The sequence below is a fragment of the Elgaria multicarinata genome, chromosome 21, assembly GCF_023053635.1.
Source record: "Elgaria multicarinata webbii isolate HBS135686 ecotype San Diego chromosome 21, rElgMul1.1.pri, whole genome shotgun sequence".
Taxonomy (NCBI): domain Eukaryota; kingdom Metazoa; phylum Chordata; class Lepidosauria; order Squamata; family Anguidae; genus Elgaria; species Elgaria multicarinata.
In genome coordinates this window covers 5,388,196-5,405,067 of record NC_086191.1, presented here as the reverse complement: position 1 = coordinate 5,405,067, position 16,872 = coordinate 5,388,196, and the positions used below count along the sequence as shown (strand labels likewise).

General features: G+C 49.1%; 1 protein-coding gene across 1 annotated transcript; it reads right to left on the bottom strand.

Moving 5' to 3' along the window:
* Positions 1-6,636: 6,636 nt before the first annotated feature.
* On the bottom strand, positions 6,637-15,642 carry CTSK (cathepsin K). The gene is made up of 7 exons (XM_063145832.1): positions 15,483-15,642; positions 14,324-14,446; positions 12,773-12,928; positions 11,516-11,734; positions 9,751-9,916; positions 7,967-8,072; positions 6,637-7,032 (listed from the first exon to the last, which is right to left on the bottom strand). The coding sequence occupies exons 1-7, from the start codon at positions 15,609-15,611 to the stop codon at positions 6,933-6,935; spliced, it is 999 nt and encodes a 332-aa protein (XP_063001902.1). The 5' UTR covers positions 15,612-15,642; the 3' UTR covers positions 6,637-6,932.
* Positions 15,643-16,872: the final 1,230 nt, after the last annotated feature.

Sequence of the window (16,872 nt, the reverse complement as noted above, 5' to 3'; positions counted from 1 at the left end):
AGTGTGGTGTAGTGGCTAAAGTGTTGGACTGGGAGTCGGGAGATCCGGGTTCTTGTCCCCACTCGGCCATGGAAACCCACTGGGTGACTTTGGGCCAGTCACAGTCTCTCAGCCCAACCCACCTCACAGGGTTGTTGTTGTGAGGATAAAAATGGAGAGGAGGAGGATTACGTACACCACCTTGGGTTCCTTGCAGGAAAAAAGGCAGGATGTAAATGCAATAATACAATGTGTTCCATGAGCACTAGTATCTCTCCATCTGTAAGCACCGACGGTCTCCAACGGATCCAGGCATGCATGCTACAATTCGAGCATGTGCCGGCTCTGTGGGCAGGAGAACCTCTATGCCCCCTCTCTCATTGCCATCATCCTGAGCTGCTCTCACTCCTCATCTTCTTGTCTTCATCGTTGCAACTGCTTGCTTGGCTGGCAGGCGGAGAGCCCCTGGCCACTGTGTGAACAGAGTGCTGGACTAGATGGAGCCGTGGTCTGATCCAGCATGGCTCTCCTTATGTTCTTCCTCCTTCTCATCGCCACTGTTGTCTGGGCCAGAGCGAGAGGCAGGTGAACGAGCAGGGAAGAGGAACAGCAAGTCCAGGGGGCTCCTGTCAGTCAGCCCCTTCTGAGGTTCATAGAATCAGAGAATAGTAAAGTTGGAAGGGGGCCTCTAAGGCCATCGAGTCCAACCCCCTGCTCAATGCAGGAATCCATCCTAAAGCATCCCTGCCAGATGGTTGTCCAGCTGCCTCTTGAAGGCCTCTAGGGTGGGAGAGCCCACCACCTCCCTAGGTCACTGGTTCCATTGCCGTACTGCTCTAACAGTCAGGGAAAATTTCCTGATGTCCAGCCGGAATCTGGCTTCCTGTAACTTGAGTCAAGTCGCCTCTTCCGCTCCATTTCCTGTGTTTTTCTAGGGCGGGAAAAGTGTGGCATTTTTTCTCCACGCGGGGTAGATTTGCCCTTCCGTCCCCATGTATTGCCATCCTTGCGCTATGTCATAAACCCTCCCTTCTTGGGGGCGTCTGTGTTGCTGACACAGTCAGCACGGTCTTGCTGACAAAAGAGGAAGGCGTGCTGAGTTGCTCGAACGACCAGGCTTGTGCTGAGTCGCTCGAACAGACTTCCGCTGCTCCAAACCACCACCCCCATTGCCATTTCTCCCCCTCGAAAGGCAGAAACGGGGCCTAATCGATCAAATGCTAGGTCGTTAAAACAGTAGACAACAAAACCAGAGTGGGGTGTGGGGGAAGGCGCCCACGTTCATCACAATGTCCATCAACCACAAGAACCAATGAACTGGAAGGGGAAGGAGAAGGGCTGGGGCGGTGATACCAGGAAGCGCGCATAGAATCATAGAATCGCAGAGTTGGAAGGGACCTACAAGGCCATCGAGTCCAACCCCCTGCTCAATGCAGGAATCCATCCAGGTGAAAAGGTAAACAAGGTGAAATTGCACAAGACCGCACGCACGTGAAAGTGACCAGCGCTTGGCGCGCTAATGAAACAGAGGTGGAAAACGCGGGTGTATACCAGGGGGGGAAAAGTAGGTGTGATGGAGCTCATTTGCAGCTCTTCCGTCTTTTCTTATTTCATGGGTTTTGAAAGCGGACGCCGGCATTTGGACCAGCCCGTAAAACTGTGTGGATGAGGCCAAGCGGTTGGCACGGTAATAGCCCCGTCGGAAGCACCCGATGAAACCGTCCTGTGCTCGTTGGGTGTCACATCCATAGGTTTTCCCTTCCACGGTTACTATTCGGGGACAGGTGGGTTGGATTGCAAGGAACATACCCCCAAAATGACCACCTTTCCTACAAAGGGAAAGGTTACAGCTTCAGGGCCTTTTTTAGTTTAGAAAAGGGGCGATGGAGAAACGATAGAGATTTATGCATTTGAGATAGTGGACAGAGAGAGCGCTCTCTCTCTCTCTCTCTCTCTCTCTCTCTCTCTCCAGAAATGCTGGAACTCAGGGTCACCTCCTTTTAAGCCAAGCGGCTTTGAGGCAAAAGAAATCGCTTCACACAACACACAATTACTTTATGCCATTCTCACAAGATGTGTCAAAGGCCACTAGCTCAGGTGACTCCCCCCCCCCATTTTTTAAAAAGGACGAAATAAATTCACGGAAATCAAACTCTCGTTCGTGCAATGAAACCTCCATGTTCAGATCCACTGTACCTCAGAAGCTGGTGAGGCAGATGGTAGGGGTGGTGTTGCCCTCACGTGCTGCTTGTGCGCTTTCCAGAGGCAAAGGGCTGACCCCTGCTGGAAACAGAACACTGGGCTAGCTTTGACCCAGCAGGGATTCTTTTCTTAAGAATGTCAAGAGGATTTCTCAGTCATGGTTCTCAAGTGGAGAAAGAGGGCTCTGCTAACCACCAACTGTTTCCATCTGCCTCGGGCTTAAAAGTCTTTCTTTCCAGCTTGTCTCTGATTCAGGGCAGGCTGCCTTGTGGTTCTCTTACTCATTTCCTCTTCTGCTGCTAGTATGATGAGGGGGTGGGAATACATCTTATTAGGGTTAGGTCTCTTCATATGACCTTCTTAAGGAGTCCCTGACTTTGGGTTATGTCAACACAATTGGCATTAGATATTTTTAACTGAGCTACTGGCATGCATTGTGCCCGTTTAAACTTTTTTAGCTTGGAAAAAAGAAGGTTAAGGGGAGACATGATAGAGGTGGACAAAATTAAATTATGCCTGGTGGGGAGAATGTGGATCGGGAGACATTTTTCTCCCTCTCCCATAATACTAGAACCCAAAGCAGTCATCCCATCAAGCTGATTGGTGGGAGATTCAGGAGAAATAAAAGGAAGGACTTATTCACACAGCGCCTAGTGGAACTATGGAACTCACTACCACAAGATGGAGTGATGGCCACCAATCTGGATGGCTTGAAAAGGGCGCTGGATAACTTCCTGGAGGAGAAAGCTACCTTGATGGTTATGTGCTACCTCCAGTGAGCCTGTGTGCACCAGCTGCTGGGGAACATGGGTGGGAGGGTGCTGTTGCACCATGTCCTGCCTTGTTGGTCCCTGGCTGATGGCTGGTCGGCCACTGTGTGAACAGAGTGCTGGACTAGATGGACAGTTACAAGATGGGGGATACTTGGCTCAGCAATACTACAAACGAGAAGGATCTTGGAATTGTTGTAGATCGCAAGCTGAATATGAGCCAACAGTGCGATATGGCTGCAAGAAAGGCAAATGCTATTTTGGGCTGCATTAATAGAAGTATAGCTTCCAAATCACGTGAGGTACTGGTTCCTCTCTATTCGGCCCTGGTTAGGCCTCATCTAGAGTATTGCGTCCAGTTCTGGGCTCCACAATTCAAGAAGGACGCAGACAAGCTGGAGCGTGTTCAGGGGAGGGCAACCAGGATGATCAGGGGTCTGGAAACAAAGCCCTATGAGGAGAGACTGGAAGAACTGGGCCTGTTTAGCCTGGAGAAGAGAAGATTGAGGGGAGACAGGATAGTACTCTTCAAATCCTTGAAAGGTTGTCACACAGAGGAGGGCCAGGATCTCTTCTCGATCCTCCCAGAGTGCAGGACACGGAATAACGGGCTCAAGTGACAGGAAGCCAGATTCCAGCTGGACATCAGGAAAAACTTCCTGACTGTTAGAGCAGTACGACAATGGAACCAGTGACCTAGGGAGGTTGTGGGCTCTCCCACTCTAGAGGCCTTCAAGAGGCAGCTGGACAACCACCTGTCAGGGATGCTTTAGGGTGGATTCCTGCCTTGAGCAGGGGGTTGGACTCGATGGCCTTCTAGGCCCCTTCCAACTCTGCTATTCTATGATTCTATGACCCTCGGTCTGATCCAGCAGGGCTCTTAAATTCTTAAACTTTTCTTGTGTTTCAACTGAGCTGCTGATCGTTGAACGGTTCATGTTACAGGGTCATGAAGCCTTCTCCAACCTGCTACCATCCCAACGTTGTGGAGTTCAACTCCCATCAACCACCATGGCCAAGGGTCAGGCATGCTGGGAATTGTAGTCCAAAACACCCCAAGGGCGCCAGGTTGCAGAAGGCTGGGGTTAATGCATTATAACTACGGTTAGTGTAATTAAATGGCCTATTCCGGGAATGACTTCAAACACAAAGTGTTTGTGGGAAATGTGGTAGACAACAAAGCCAGTGATGACTCAAGTCACGCTATTGTGTCATTTGACAATTGGTACAGCCATTTCTTGGATATATACCCAAAAAACCTTTTCCTGGAGCTCCAAATCACGGTGTAACCATCCCTTTCGCTCACACCCTGCACCTTTTTGTGCCAACATGGTGTTTCCTGAAGGATTCCATACATACTTCCTTTCTGCATGGTCTTTTCTGCTGTGGCCCCCCAGCTGTGTAATGCGCACCCTAGAGAGGTTCACCTGGCACCTACAACGTACTCTTTCCTGCGCCGGGTGAAGACCTTTTCATTTTCCCCGGTATTTTTAGTATTTTACCATTCAAGTCTTCCAACTCTGCTGTTTTCACTCTGTATTTTAAATCTGTAAAATCTCTGCATTGCTGCTCTCGGTTTGATTCTGATTGTCCTTTTATATTGCGGATTTAGATGGTGACTGAAGCTTCCTGATTTTATACTCTGTGGTTTTAATTTTTTGTGAACTATTCAAAAAGCTTCAGCAATTGGGCTGTATAGAAATGAAATAAATGAAATGAAATAAATTGTGACGCCGGGCATGTATGATGCAAAACATCCTAATGAAACTTGTCGGCTGAGACAAGTCTGGACTGTCACTTCTTTTTCCACTGCTTGATCCTTTCAGAGGTTTCAGAACTGAGGCTAAAAATGCCTCCCATCGCCTCCATATGCTCACACACGTGTGGTCTTTCCCCTCTATTTCCTTCTTTTGTAGTGAGATAGATCATATTTGTGCATGGGAGGGTGGAAGTCATTAAAAACATTAAAAGAAATCGTTAAAGGAAATTGCAGGCAAGTTTTTGCAGCATTTCCCCCTCTGCCCTCCTCTCACACAACCTGTCCTGGAGCATCTTGCTCTTGAAATGAATTCTGTAACAATATATGAAATTATATGCTTATCAGGTTTCCCTCAGTCCAACATGACTCCTGGAACTTGGCTAGATTTTGATTCCTCTTTGTAAGGACCCAAGCGTCCGAAAGTGACCCAGAGATTGAAACAGAGGAGAAGGGGACAATAGCACAGATGGAGGCAACGCCGGGCAGAAACCGATCCCCAAGGGGACCCCCCCTCCCTGAGCCTTGGACCTCCAAACCTGAACCCCAGGGCTGGTTCCACTAGGCAATGCACCCAACGAGAAATCATGGCAAGGCGGCGGAATGCTGAGCTCTTGGCTGAAGCAATACTATCCCTTTAAGGCCCTGTGCTCTTCAGCAAGGAGGCGGAGCCTGAGAGAGGTAGTCAGACCCAGGGAGTCTAAAAAGGCTCAGTTGAGAGTGAGTTCTGCTTAGAACAAGTTGTCTGTTTCTAGGGCTCTGAAAGGTCTTCCCTTGACTGCTGTTTTTTGAGTCATGGTCGGGGTTTGAACCATGCCTGCCCTCTCTCTCTGTCCCAGGCCACTTGCTGGACCTCCACCCTCCTGACTTCCCATGGGCTGACTGCTTTCCCAACACGCATGCAGTGTGTGGCATGGCTCACTTGCTTGAGAGAGATATTTTAAATCGGGTGCCGTGAGGTGCCCAGTGAGGGCTGATGGATGGTCCTCCCAGCTGACCCAAAAATCCCAAATTAGAGCTGACTGGTTGTGACCGAAGAGCCACCAAAATCCTCAAATGGCTCTCTCTGTCTTTGGCTGAGTTCACTCAACACTTTTCCCAATGGTGGTGTAACAAAACCCCACGGTGTTGTGACACCACCGCTGAGAAAAGTGTTGTCTGGCGTGCAGGACACGGAATAACGGGCTCAAGTTACAGGAAGCCAGATTCCGGCTGGACGTCAGGAAAAACTTCCTGACTGTTAGAGCAGTACAACAAGGGAACCAGTTAACTAGGGAGGTTGTGGGCTCTCCCACACTAGAGGCCTTCAAGAGGCAGCTGGACAGTCATCTGTCAGGGATGCTTCAGGGTGGATTCCTGCATCGAGCAGGGGGTTGGACTTGATGGCCTTGTAGGACCCTTCCAACTCTACTATTCTATGATTCTATGAAAACTCCACCCCATGGTGGAGGGTTTTTTTTTTAGAAAAACTATCCACCCTGAAATCTCCATGCTGTGCAGAGGAGAGTTCCTGCACAACCGTTGTGTTATGTGGAGGGCTCTGTGGATTTTCCTGTGGAGTGGAGTTTCCCAGGGGCCATAGAGTCCCCTGGCAAGAGCAGTGTAAGGAGGGAAGGCCGCTCTAGGCGAGCCGCTGGGCTGGGATTTTTTGCAGCAATGGCTGATGGGATACCATCGGGAGGACTGGGGGAGGAGAGAGGGCAGAGAAACTGCCAATCAAATGCTGCGTGGACTTTTACTCCGCTCCACAGGAGGCCACACCCACACCACGGTGGCGTTGGAGCATGTTGTGTGGTGCATGCCACCTACAAACTCCTCCGTTGAGCGGAATTTTCCCACTGACTAACTGTTGTGTGAACTGAGCCTTTCTCTCTTACTGGTCCAGATTCTTATGCAGGGAGCCAAAAAAAAAAAGTTTCAAGAGAAAAATGCCATTTTTCTATTCTATATTTGTACTGGCCTTTAAGGAGCGCAAGAAAAAGATCCTGGTGTTAGCGAAGCTCCCCCACCCTCTATTCTTTTTGCAAAGGAGAAATGAAAGATAAAACACTTTGTGTAAAAAAAAAACGAAATAGGTTGAGCCTTTTAATACGCTATCGGAAACGCCTGCGAACAAGATGGTCGTCCTTCAAGTCCCTCGCCCGGGCTCCGTGACGTCAGCTCAGGGATCCAGCTGTTTGCTGACAACAGCTGGGCCGGGCGCGATGAGGAAGCGAGAAGCGGGATCACATCTTGGGGAAGCTGGCCAAGTTTGCAATTCCGCAGGCGTTGTTCATATTCCGGGCCATGAGGATGTAGCCCTTATCGCCCCATTCTTCTCCCCAGCTGTTGGGGGAAAGGAAAGAGAAAGGGAGGAGCCGTTAGAGCCTTCGCTGGCAGGCAGGCCTGGTGCTGCCATAGAGGCAACTCAGGCGGCCGCCTAGAGCGCCAAGCAAACGAGGGCGCCGAACAGCGTACCCCGAAGCTGCTCTCCTAGAGTGGCTTCTGGGTGTGCTGTTCCAAAGCCGCCGCCCCAGCCTCCGCCCAACCCCAGCGTCCTGGCTCCTTCGAAGCCAGGATGCTGGGGTTGGAGGCGGAGGTTTCAGTACGGCGCGCCAGGAAGCCACTTCCAGGCGCGCCACTTCAAAGCCTCTGCCCCGCCCCCCAACCCCAGCGTCCTGGTTTCAAAGCCGGGAGCGGGAGGGAGCGGGCGGTGAGTGGGCGAGCAAGGGGGGAGCCGTAGCGGTGAGCGAGCGAGCGGGGGGGCGGGCGAGGGGGAGCAGTGAGTGAGCGAGCAGGGGGCGGCTTCAGAACGCGCCTGCCTAGGGCGCAATATAGTCTGCCGCTGGTGTCAAAGGTCGGCATGGTTGGGCACACGCCAGGGGGCCAGACCTAGTAAGGCCCCGCTGACCACTGCTTCTCAGAGGGCCCCACAGAGGGTTTCTTGCTGGCCAAGATGCTTCACGTTGACCCAAAATTCAATGGGTTCAAAATGCGAATGACTAGCAGGGTCTAGGGTGGCCACGGATGAATGGCCACAGATGAATCGCATTGCCAAAAAAAAGAGAAAGGAAACCAATTAGCATAACATTTGCTCATTTATATGTACCAATCTGGAAATAATTATCATAATTTAAGCAGAAATACAGTACTTCTCGCCAAGAGAATGCTTTTTTTTAAGTTAAGCTTTTTAAAAATAACGTATTTAAAAGTTTTTTAAAAGTTGAAATTTTTAAAAAAGCACATTTCTCGCGTAAAGGTGAACATCGCTGAGGTTTACCTGTTTTTGACAATCCAATGTTTGGTGCCTTTCTGAGTTCCGTAGCCCACAGCCAGGACCGCGTGGTTGATGTTTTCAGCATTGCAGGTCTCGTCGTAATACACGCCTGGGGAAACCAGAAGGGGAAGCGTGTTGGATTCAGTCACCCTTGCCATCAAAATGGCAAGAAGGCAGGAAGGAAGAGGAAATGAGTGTTTCAAGCGTAAATTCTTTTCTGCTGACCCCTCCATAACCAGGCACACCCTTTCTGCCTGATGGGTTATTTCTTGGAAACCCAAGACTGGTAAAGAGCCTACCACACTGAAGGTATTACGTCATAAGAAAATAAGAAGAGCCCTGATGTTGGATCAGACCAAGGGTCCATCTAGTCCAGCGCTCTGTTCACACAGTGGCTGACCAGCCATTGGCCAGGGACCAACTAAGCAGGACATGGTACAACAGCACCCTCCCACCCATGTTCCCCAGCAACTGGTGCACACAGGCTTACTGCCTTGAATATTGGAGGTAGCACACATCCATCAGGGCTAGTAGCCATGGCTAGCCTTCTCCTCCAGGAAGTTATCCAACCCCCTTTTCAAGCCATCCAAATGGGTGGCCGTCACTACATCTTGTGGCAGTGAGTTCCATAGTTTGACTATGCGGTGTGTGAAGAAGTCCTTCCTCAGTTTGTGCAAAACACCCAAATGGGCCAGACACAAGAGAAAGAGAATTCCCGGTTCATTTCGGAGCCCAGTCGAAAGCACTTGCTATCACCTTTCAACCCTTAAACAGTTTGGGATTTGGGCATCTAAAACGCCACCTCATCCCTTAGGTCGGATTGAGACGCTGCTTCATTCCCTGTTGCTGCTATCGGGACGACAAGTGGGCTTACGGAACAGGGTCTCCTTGGTTGTGGCTCCTAGGTTGTGAAACACCTTATCCTGGGTGTTCATCTTTAGCCCTTCTGATGTCTCATTTTTTAAAAAAGTCTTGTTTAGATGTGCCTTTTTTTTTTTTTTTGACATGGAGAATTTCCTCTTTTATTTGACAGCTGTTTCTCTGTGTTGCTAAATTTCCCCCTGTTGTTTTTACGGGCTTACTGTGACACCCCCCCCCATTTTTTCTTTTTGCTGCATTGCAGTTTGTGATGAGCGAAGGCAAGATATACAATTCCTAATACAGAAATGATCACACCCAGTTTCCTTCCGATTGAAAGGGCCCCACTCCCCACAAACCCTAGAGCCAGCAAAACTGCTGTTTCCCTTCCTCTAGAAAGGTTCCAGACAACGATTCCGTTCGCACGAAACGGCACCAAATCTTCAAGGCGCCTCCTGTTTACATCAATAACCCTCAAATGCTGCACTCGAGGGTTGTTTCCGTGACGTCTGGACAGGGCCACTTGGGTTGTGCTTGAGTTTAATAACCCCAAATTAACCCATGAATAAGCCCAACCGCCCCTGTTTGGAAGTTACAGGAAGAACCCTAAAAGGCATTTCCCCCCACCCCAAGAACGGACTTCTATTACGCATGAAAACGAAGAAAGGCTTGTAAAATACTCTGACTTCGTCACTATTCTATTTGATCACTCCGGAAACTGACCGATATGTATTTCTGTTTGATTTGTAAATCAACCCAACAGAGAGAGAGAGAGAGAGAGAGAGAGAGAGAGAGAGAGAGAGAGAGAGAGAGAGAGAGGCTGTTTCTCTTGCAGTAGGCTGGATGGCCTTATTCTCACCCGGTACCCACAAACAAATCAACACCTTCATATGAGCCCTGCTGGAAAGCCAACGTCCTTTCTTACTCACCTCGGCTGTAGAACTGGAAGGAAGCCAAACTGGCATCGATGCCCACAGATACAGGTCCTACCCGGGCGATGGCTCTTTTCAGAGCCCTTTCGTCCCCTGCGGGGATCTCTCTGAAACCACGACACTTGGCTGCCTTTCCGGTCGGGTTGTACATGCAGCTTTCATCCTACAGAATGGAAAATCCCTGCAGAGTTTATGCCTGATTCGAAACTTGGCTTCTCCATTTCTGGTTAGCTGAAAGGGACCTCCCTCTTCCTCAAATACATAAAAACTGGTCTATTATGTAAAAGGTATATCAGAGAGCAAGAAATCACCTGGCAGGGATGCTTTAGGGTGGATTCCTGCATTGAGCAGGGGGTTGGACTCAATGACCTTAGAGGCCCCTTCCAACTCTACTATTCTACGATTCTATGAAGTGAGGCAGGTGGCTACCAGGTGCAGGGCCTTCTCTGCTGTGGCACCCCGGCTGTGGAATGAGCTCTCTAGAGAGGCTCACCTGGCACCTACATTATACTCTTTTAGACGCCTTTTTATTTTCTCAGCATTTTAACAGCCTGGCAACTTAATTTTAACACGGCTGTTTTAAATTTGTATTTTTAATCTGTATTAATTTCTGCATTGCTGCTCGCTTTTATCCTGGTTGAGTTTTTATCTTGCATTTTATACTATGCTTTCATACTGTTTGTTTTATATTTTGAATGGTTTTTATGGTTTTAATTTTTGTAATCCGCCCAGAGAGCTTTGGCTGTTGGGCAGTATAAAAATGTAGTAGTAGTAGCAATAATAATAATAATAATAATAATAATAATAATAATAATAATCAGGACACATTCTACAGGCCAAGTTCCTCGCAATGACAAACAACAAAGAAATCACTCGTTTATTATTATTATTATTATTATTATTTATTTATATAGCACCATCAATGTACATGGTGCTGTACAGAGTAAAACAGTTTAGAGAAGCTTGGTGTTAAAACACATTTGGTTTTGGTTCTATCTAGTACTGGTTACTTCTGTTATTGCAAGACATGATAGCACAATAATATTGTGCGTTCTTCTAGTGTTTTAATATATCTTCTTAACTTGCACAGATAAAATTATACTACCAGATATTCTTGTATGTATCCTTTATTACCAGTTAGCCTATCCCAGTTGTTGTGCTATTCATGGTTTATTTATTTATTACGTTTCTATTTTTATTTATTACATTTTTATTACATAGCTGAAGCTCCCTGGGAGGCTTACAAAGATTAAAACACCATTTTTGATAAAGAAAACTTAAAACCATAAAAGCACAAAACAGGCAATATCCATTTAAAAACGGCTTTGAACTCTCAGCCAGACCTAAAGATAGATCTGGGGTTGATTAGAAAACTCAGCATATGCTGTTAAATGCCTGGGAGAAGGGGAAATTCTCGACCTGGCGCCGAAAAGATAACAATGTCGGCGCCAAGCAGGCCTCATTGGGGAGATCGTTCCATAATTGGGTGGGTGGGTGTGTTTACCACAGGAAAGGCCCTCTCCCGTCTTTTAGCACCACCACAGAAAAGGCCCTCTCCCTTCTTCTAGCACCTTCTAGCCTCATCGGGGAGATCGTTCCATAACTGGGGAGCCACCACAGAAAAGGCCCTCTCCCTTCTTCTAGCACCTTCTAGTCTCATCGGGAAGATTGTTCCATAATTGGGGGGCCACCACTGAGAAGGGATACGTTTCCTGTTTTTCTTGTTGCAACGCAAAGCTTAACGTGACATGGGACCCCTCACCTGGGCGATGTACGGATAGGAATCGTCCGAATCGATGCCTCGGTTCTCCTTCACGTATTCAAAGGCGTTGGTCATGTAGCCGCCTCCGCAGCCGTCATTGTTAGTGACGCAGTCAACGAGGTTCTGCGGGCTGAGATTCAGCAGCTTCCCCGTCTTCCTCTTGAGTTGTGCTTCCAAGGCCCCGACGGAGCTAAAAGCCCAGCAGGAACCACATTGACCCTGCCAACGAAGATTGGGCATGATCACACACGAAATCCAGTTACGATGACCGCCGCTCCCCTAAAGGCATTGCCTTCTAGCCTGCCGCGGCCTCTCCCGGAGCTCAGGAAATTCTTCTGAATTCTTCTCTTCATCTCTGCTGGCTTATTCCATGACTCCCAAATCAGAATTACCTGCCCTCTCTCAGAGGTGAGATGTCCAGGACAGGGACTCACAGAGAAACGCATGGAGCGTCCCTCTGCAGGCAGGTAACAGAAGAAGAGCCCTGAAATTCCTCTGTTATTATCTTAAGGTTGAATGAAGAAACAAAGTCTCAGGAAGTTGAAGATATCGTTTATCCCTTGAAGTAGCCCAACTCGTTGGCCCTCTATCACATAGATGGCTCTTCTTCAGGGGCTAAACCAAAAGCAGAAAGTGACAAAGCACGTGCATTTCTGCTTTTTGCTTAGCCCCCAAAGAAGGCCCATATATGATACAGGGCCAAAACACATTCAAGGAATAAAACTATGTTTATATCTTTCAGTTTCCTAAGACCTTGTCTCTTCCTATTATTTTGGATGTTTCCAAGTTTGTCTGACCCTACATCCATTGTGGATCCAGAGCCTTCTTGTTGCACCTATTTAAAAAAAACACCTCTCTTCACACACACACAACATGTATATGCCAAATGCATATGTTAAGCGTATGCATATGTTTACAAAACCTAATCTATCTATATAAAATGCTAAGGTGATTTGCGGCAATGTGTAGCACAAAAGTTCTGAGCTGTGACATGCTGAAGGTTCTGAGCTATGAGAAGAACTTTGTACGCTGGAGGTTCGAGCTACGAGAGGAACTTTGTGTGGCTAAGCAACAGAATACATAAACACAGCTGGGAAGGGAGAATGGCTGTGACGGGGGAACCCAGAGAGGAGGCTGGGCTTCTCACTGGCGTGCACGCAGTCCTCAACTAAATCCCGTGGGTCAGTGAGTAGGGTGGGGTGGGGAGACAGAAAAACTGCTGAGGTCCGACTGAAGGTCCAACCCACTGAAAATCACCTGATTCTTGACAGGGGTCACGTAGCCTTTTTTCCTGTAGTCCATGGCATCGGGGACCCGCTTCTCCCAGTCTGGGACGAACAGGGTGTCGTTCCGGGGCGTACGTGATGGAGGGACTTTGAGCCCGGTCATCTTCTGTACGATCTCTTCACTGGTCTGGAGAACAAACAGAGAGGTGGATGGTTTCCCACGGCTGGGAAACAGGAGCCTGGTCGCCTTCTGACACCACGTCTCCCCTTGGTAAAGCAGCGGCCAGAGCAGGGCATATGACCGCTGTTCAGATATACTTCAAATCCGAAAGTGCTTTAGAACCGGAGTGTTGAATCTCTTTCAGTGCAAATTCAAGTTCAGAGCGTCCTAGCAGTGGGTGGGTCTGAAGGCAGAGGGGGCGGAGCGAAGGCAAAAGGGGGCAGGGCCAAAACACCAGCCAATTTTAGCTGAAGGCACTTACTGCCAGGAAGCAAAGCTTCAAAGAGAGGCAATTCAGCCTTTCAGAATGGAGGGGTGGGGGGAGTGTGCAATAGCTGGGAATCTACCAAAGGATTGCTGGTCAGGGCCCTAACACTGGGGTATCCCCCACTATGCCTGCAAAAAGCTTTGTGGGCAGGCGTGTTACGCCAAGTCACAGCCTTCCTATGTTCTTCTAAGGCAGCCTTCCTCAACCTGGGGCGCTCCAGATGTGTTGGACTGCATCTCCCAGAATGCCCCAGCCAGCTGGCTGGGGCATTCTGGGAGTTGCAGTCCAACACATCTGGAGTGCCCCAGGTTGAGGAAGGCTGTTCTAAGGCGATCCAGCACTGAGTCATTCACCTACAGGAGTCTGGAAGTGACATGGGGAAAAACACACACCCCTGCCTCCTTCCGTGGCTCAATCCAGCCAGGCTTCGGAGGAGGCAGCAGATCCCCCGTTTTCCCCTTCTGCCAACCCGATTTTGGACCAATGGACTTTCTGCCAGAAGGAAAACAAAAAATGTCCAAGCTGAGGTGGGAGAGAACAGGGGGGCTGCAAATGGACCGTGTCTGGACCCCCGTAATATTCCATGCATATTGCACAATAAAAACCTCATCTGGAAGTCCTACAACTCCCAGCTGGGGAAAGCTGGGGGTTGTACGTGTTTTTCTCCTTCTTCTGTCTAAACATGCGCACGATTGCACAGCTTTTCTACATGAGGCTTTTAGCCAGCACCTTTACCGAAGCTTCTGCTTCCGTATTCTTTGCGGGATTAAGTACGGCTCCTTTACATGTGCTTTTTCCCCCCTGCCTTTCTCTGCGTTCCATTACACGGCCACTAGGTGGCGTTGTGGTATAGCAGAGCTGCGCAAATACACGAGGCTTCTATAACATCATTGGGAAAAATACCAGACTCTCCAGCCCAGGAGACGCTTTGGAAGATGAAGGTGTGGTGTAAAGGACCCGCATGAGTGCACAATAAATGCCTCATGTAAAAAACTCTTAATCTGTCAACTGCGTTGCATTTCTATCATCTAAACCCCCAAACAGTACTGATTTGCACCTTTGGATTGTTTTACAGAGCAGTCGTCCCCACCTACCAAATCTCCCAGGTGGTTCATGGCCAGTTCAAAAGTGTGTCTTCCTAAAGAAAATTCCAGGTTGTGAGTGTTGATGTATTTAAGATTTTTCTCCCACACGAGCCTCCTGGAGACCTCATCCATCTGTAGGTTACAAGAGGCGAAAGATCATTCAAGATCATAATGGACGTGGCGGCCAAGCGAATCTCCGATGGCCGCAGAAACGTTTACGTTCGACCCTGCTCAGCTTTGGCCGTGGACTTTCTCTGCTCTACCAGGGATCGGACCTGGATGCAAAGCATTACTTCCCCTAATGATTCTGAAAAAAACAGGAACATAGGAAAATGCTTTATATAGTGGTTGTCATGCCCTGCCCGGAGGAGGATTCATCTGATGAAGAAGAGGAAGAGGAGGAGGAGAGATGGCACAACGGGCTCCAGCCACAGCCAGGCGAAGAAATGGAGGCTTTGGCCGACAGCCCTCCCTTGGAAGAGCAACCTGTCTCCTCCTGAACTCCCCCAAATGCAGCACCCAGAGCCTGAGAGCGTACCTCCCTCTGAATGGCGCAGGCTCAGACGCAAGCAGCAAAAGAAAAAAGGAAGCTACCGCGTGGGGCCTCCCTTAACTGCAACACGTTGCCCTAACTACCCAGCTGTGCTGATTAACGACCAGTTATAAATCCGCACTGCCGAAGTGAGCTCTCTGCTGCAAACAACAGTGCCTTAACCCCCCCGTGCTTGGCTTTGCTATTCCGGACCTTTGCAGATTCCTAGACCCGCGGCTATTCATCTGGACTCCTCTCTCGGGCACCCCCTGACTGGCTTTGACGCTCGGTACGACTGACTCCTGTGGGCTTCTCCTGCTAACTCTACTTGGAATTGTGCGTATGACTGTGGCCTAGCCCGGTTTCTCTCTCTGTGACTCCTGGGGCTATCTGAGTCTTGACCGGCCTTGGAGCAGGACAGTATAGACCCACAGCCCATCCAGGTCTGGATTAACTACACTGGATGGTCAGCGGTTTTCCAGTGTTTTCGACTGGAGTCTTCCCCAGAGCGATGTCTGGGATAGAACCTGCAAAGCAAGGACTCTACCACTGAATGCTACCCCAGTATGGATCAGTCGCTCTGCCTTTGGACACAACCAGGTAGACCCAGTACCTGCTGCTGCTCTGCTGCCTTACCTTTCCGTTATATTCCTTCTTGTGGCTCTTCTTCCACAGCTCCCACTGAGAGTCCAGGGTCTCATCGGGATAGACTGTGGCCTTCGCAAGTGGCAGCACGGCAGCTAGGATAAGGGTGGTCCACAACATCCTGGAATGGCAAGAGAGGCAAGGAGGAAGAAGATATGGAGGAGGGCCGAAAGAGAGAGCAAGTGAGAGAAAGAGGAGCGTAAGAACATCAGAGGAGCCCTGTTGGATCACACCGAGGGTCTACCTAGTCCAACACTCTGTTCACACAGTGACCGGTTTACACAGATTGAAGCCGTACAACGGAATAACAGCAGCAAAACTAAAAGACCCCCAAGAACTCCAGGAATTTATAAGGAGCGGCGACTGAAAACATCCAAAGCGTAGTATTATTTTTTTAAAAATAAAGTTTCCCACACCTTCTCAGGGATTCCTATGGGGACACTTGTACCTAGGGTGACCCTATGAAAAGGAGGACCGGGCTCCTGTATCTTTAACAGTTGCATAGGAAAGGGAATTTCAGCAGGTGTCATTTGTACGCATACAGCACCTGGTGAAATCCCCTCTTCATCGCAACAGTAAAAGCTGCAGGAGCCCTGCCCTCTTGGCCAGATACAAAAGAGGGCAGGGTTCCTGCAGCTTTAACTGTTGTGATGGAGGAATTTCACCGGGTACTGCATGAATAGAAATGACCCCTGCTGAAATCCCCTTTTCTATGCAACTGTTAAAGATACAGGAGCCCAGTCCTCCTTTCCATATGGTTACCTTGGGACCAATTCCTCTTGACCAGATACAAAAGAGGGCAGGGCTCCTGCAGCTTTAGCTATTGTGATGAGGAGGGGATTTCACCAGGTGCTGTATGCATACAAACGACACCTGCTGAAATCCCCTTTTCTATATGACTGTTAAAGATACAGGAGCCCGCTCCTCCTTTCCATATGGTCACCCTAACTGCTTTTCCCCAACAGAGAGCTTGCCCACCACTTGACACTGCAGTGCACAGCCAGAAGAGAGCTCTGGGTCTCTTTCACATGGGGCAAAAAGCTTGGACAATGTCCCGGGCGAGTGTCCATCCTTGAATATCCCCCAGAAACCCCAGTAGTTCACAATGCAAAGCTTCCGAAAACAGGCATCAACATGGAGGAAAGAGTTGTCTTGAAAAGGCCGGAGGCAGTGGAGGAGGAGAATTTATTTCAGTTAGCTGAAACATTCGGGAAACCTCTGAACTACACGTACGCTCTGCAATTGGGTTTCCTAAATCCTGCCAAAAGGTCTTATTTCTGTGTCGCCTTCTCTGCTTCCCCTAATACGCCGTTCTCCCCAAAATCCTCCCCTCCTCCTTACGGGACAGTGGAGTCATGTGCTAGATACCACAGCTGGTCCA

What these genes read in the sequence shown, in the direction of transcription:
- CTSK (XM_063145832.1), bottom strand. Translation starts at nt 15,611, where the DNA reads ATGTTGTGGACCACCCTTATCCTAGCTGCCGTGCTGCCACTTGCGAAG. An exon ending in TGAACCACCTGGGAGATTTG is followed by an intron (nt 12,929 to 14,323) that starts GTAGGTGGGGAC and finishes TTTGTTCTCCAG; the next exon opens with ACCAGTGAAGAGATCGTACA. An exon ending in CTTCCAGTTCTACAGCCGAG is followed by an intron (nt 8,073 to 9,750) that starts GTGAGTAAGAAA and finishes TGGTTTCCCCAG; the next exon opens with GCGTGTATTACGACGAGACC.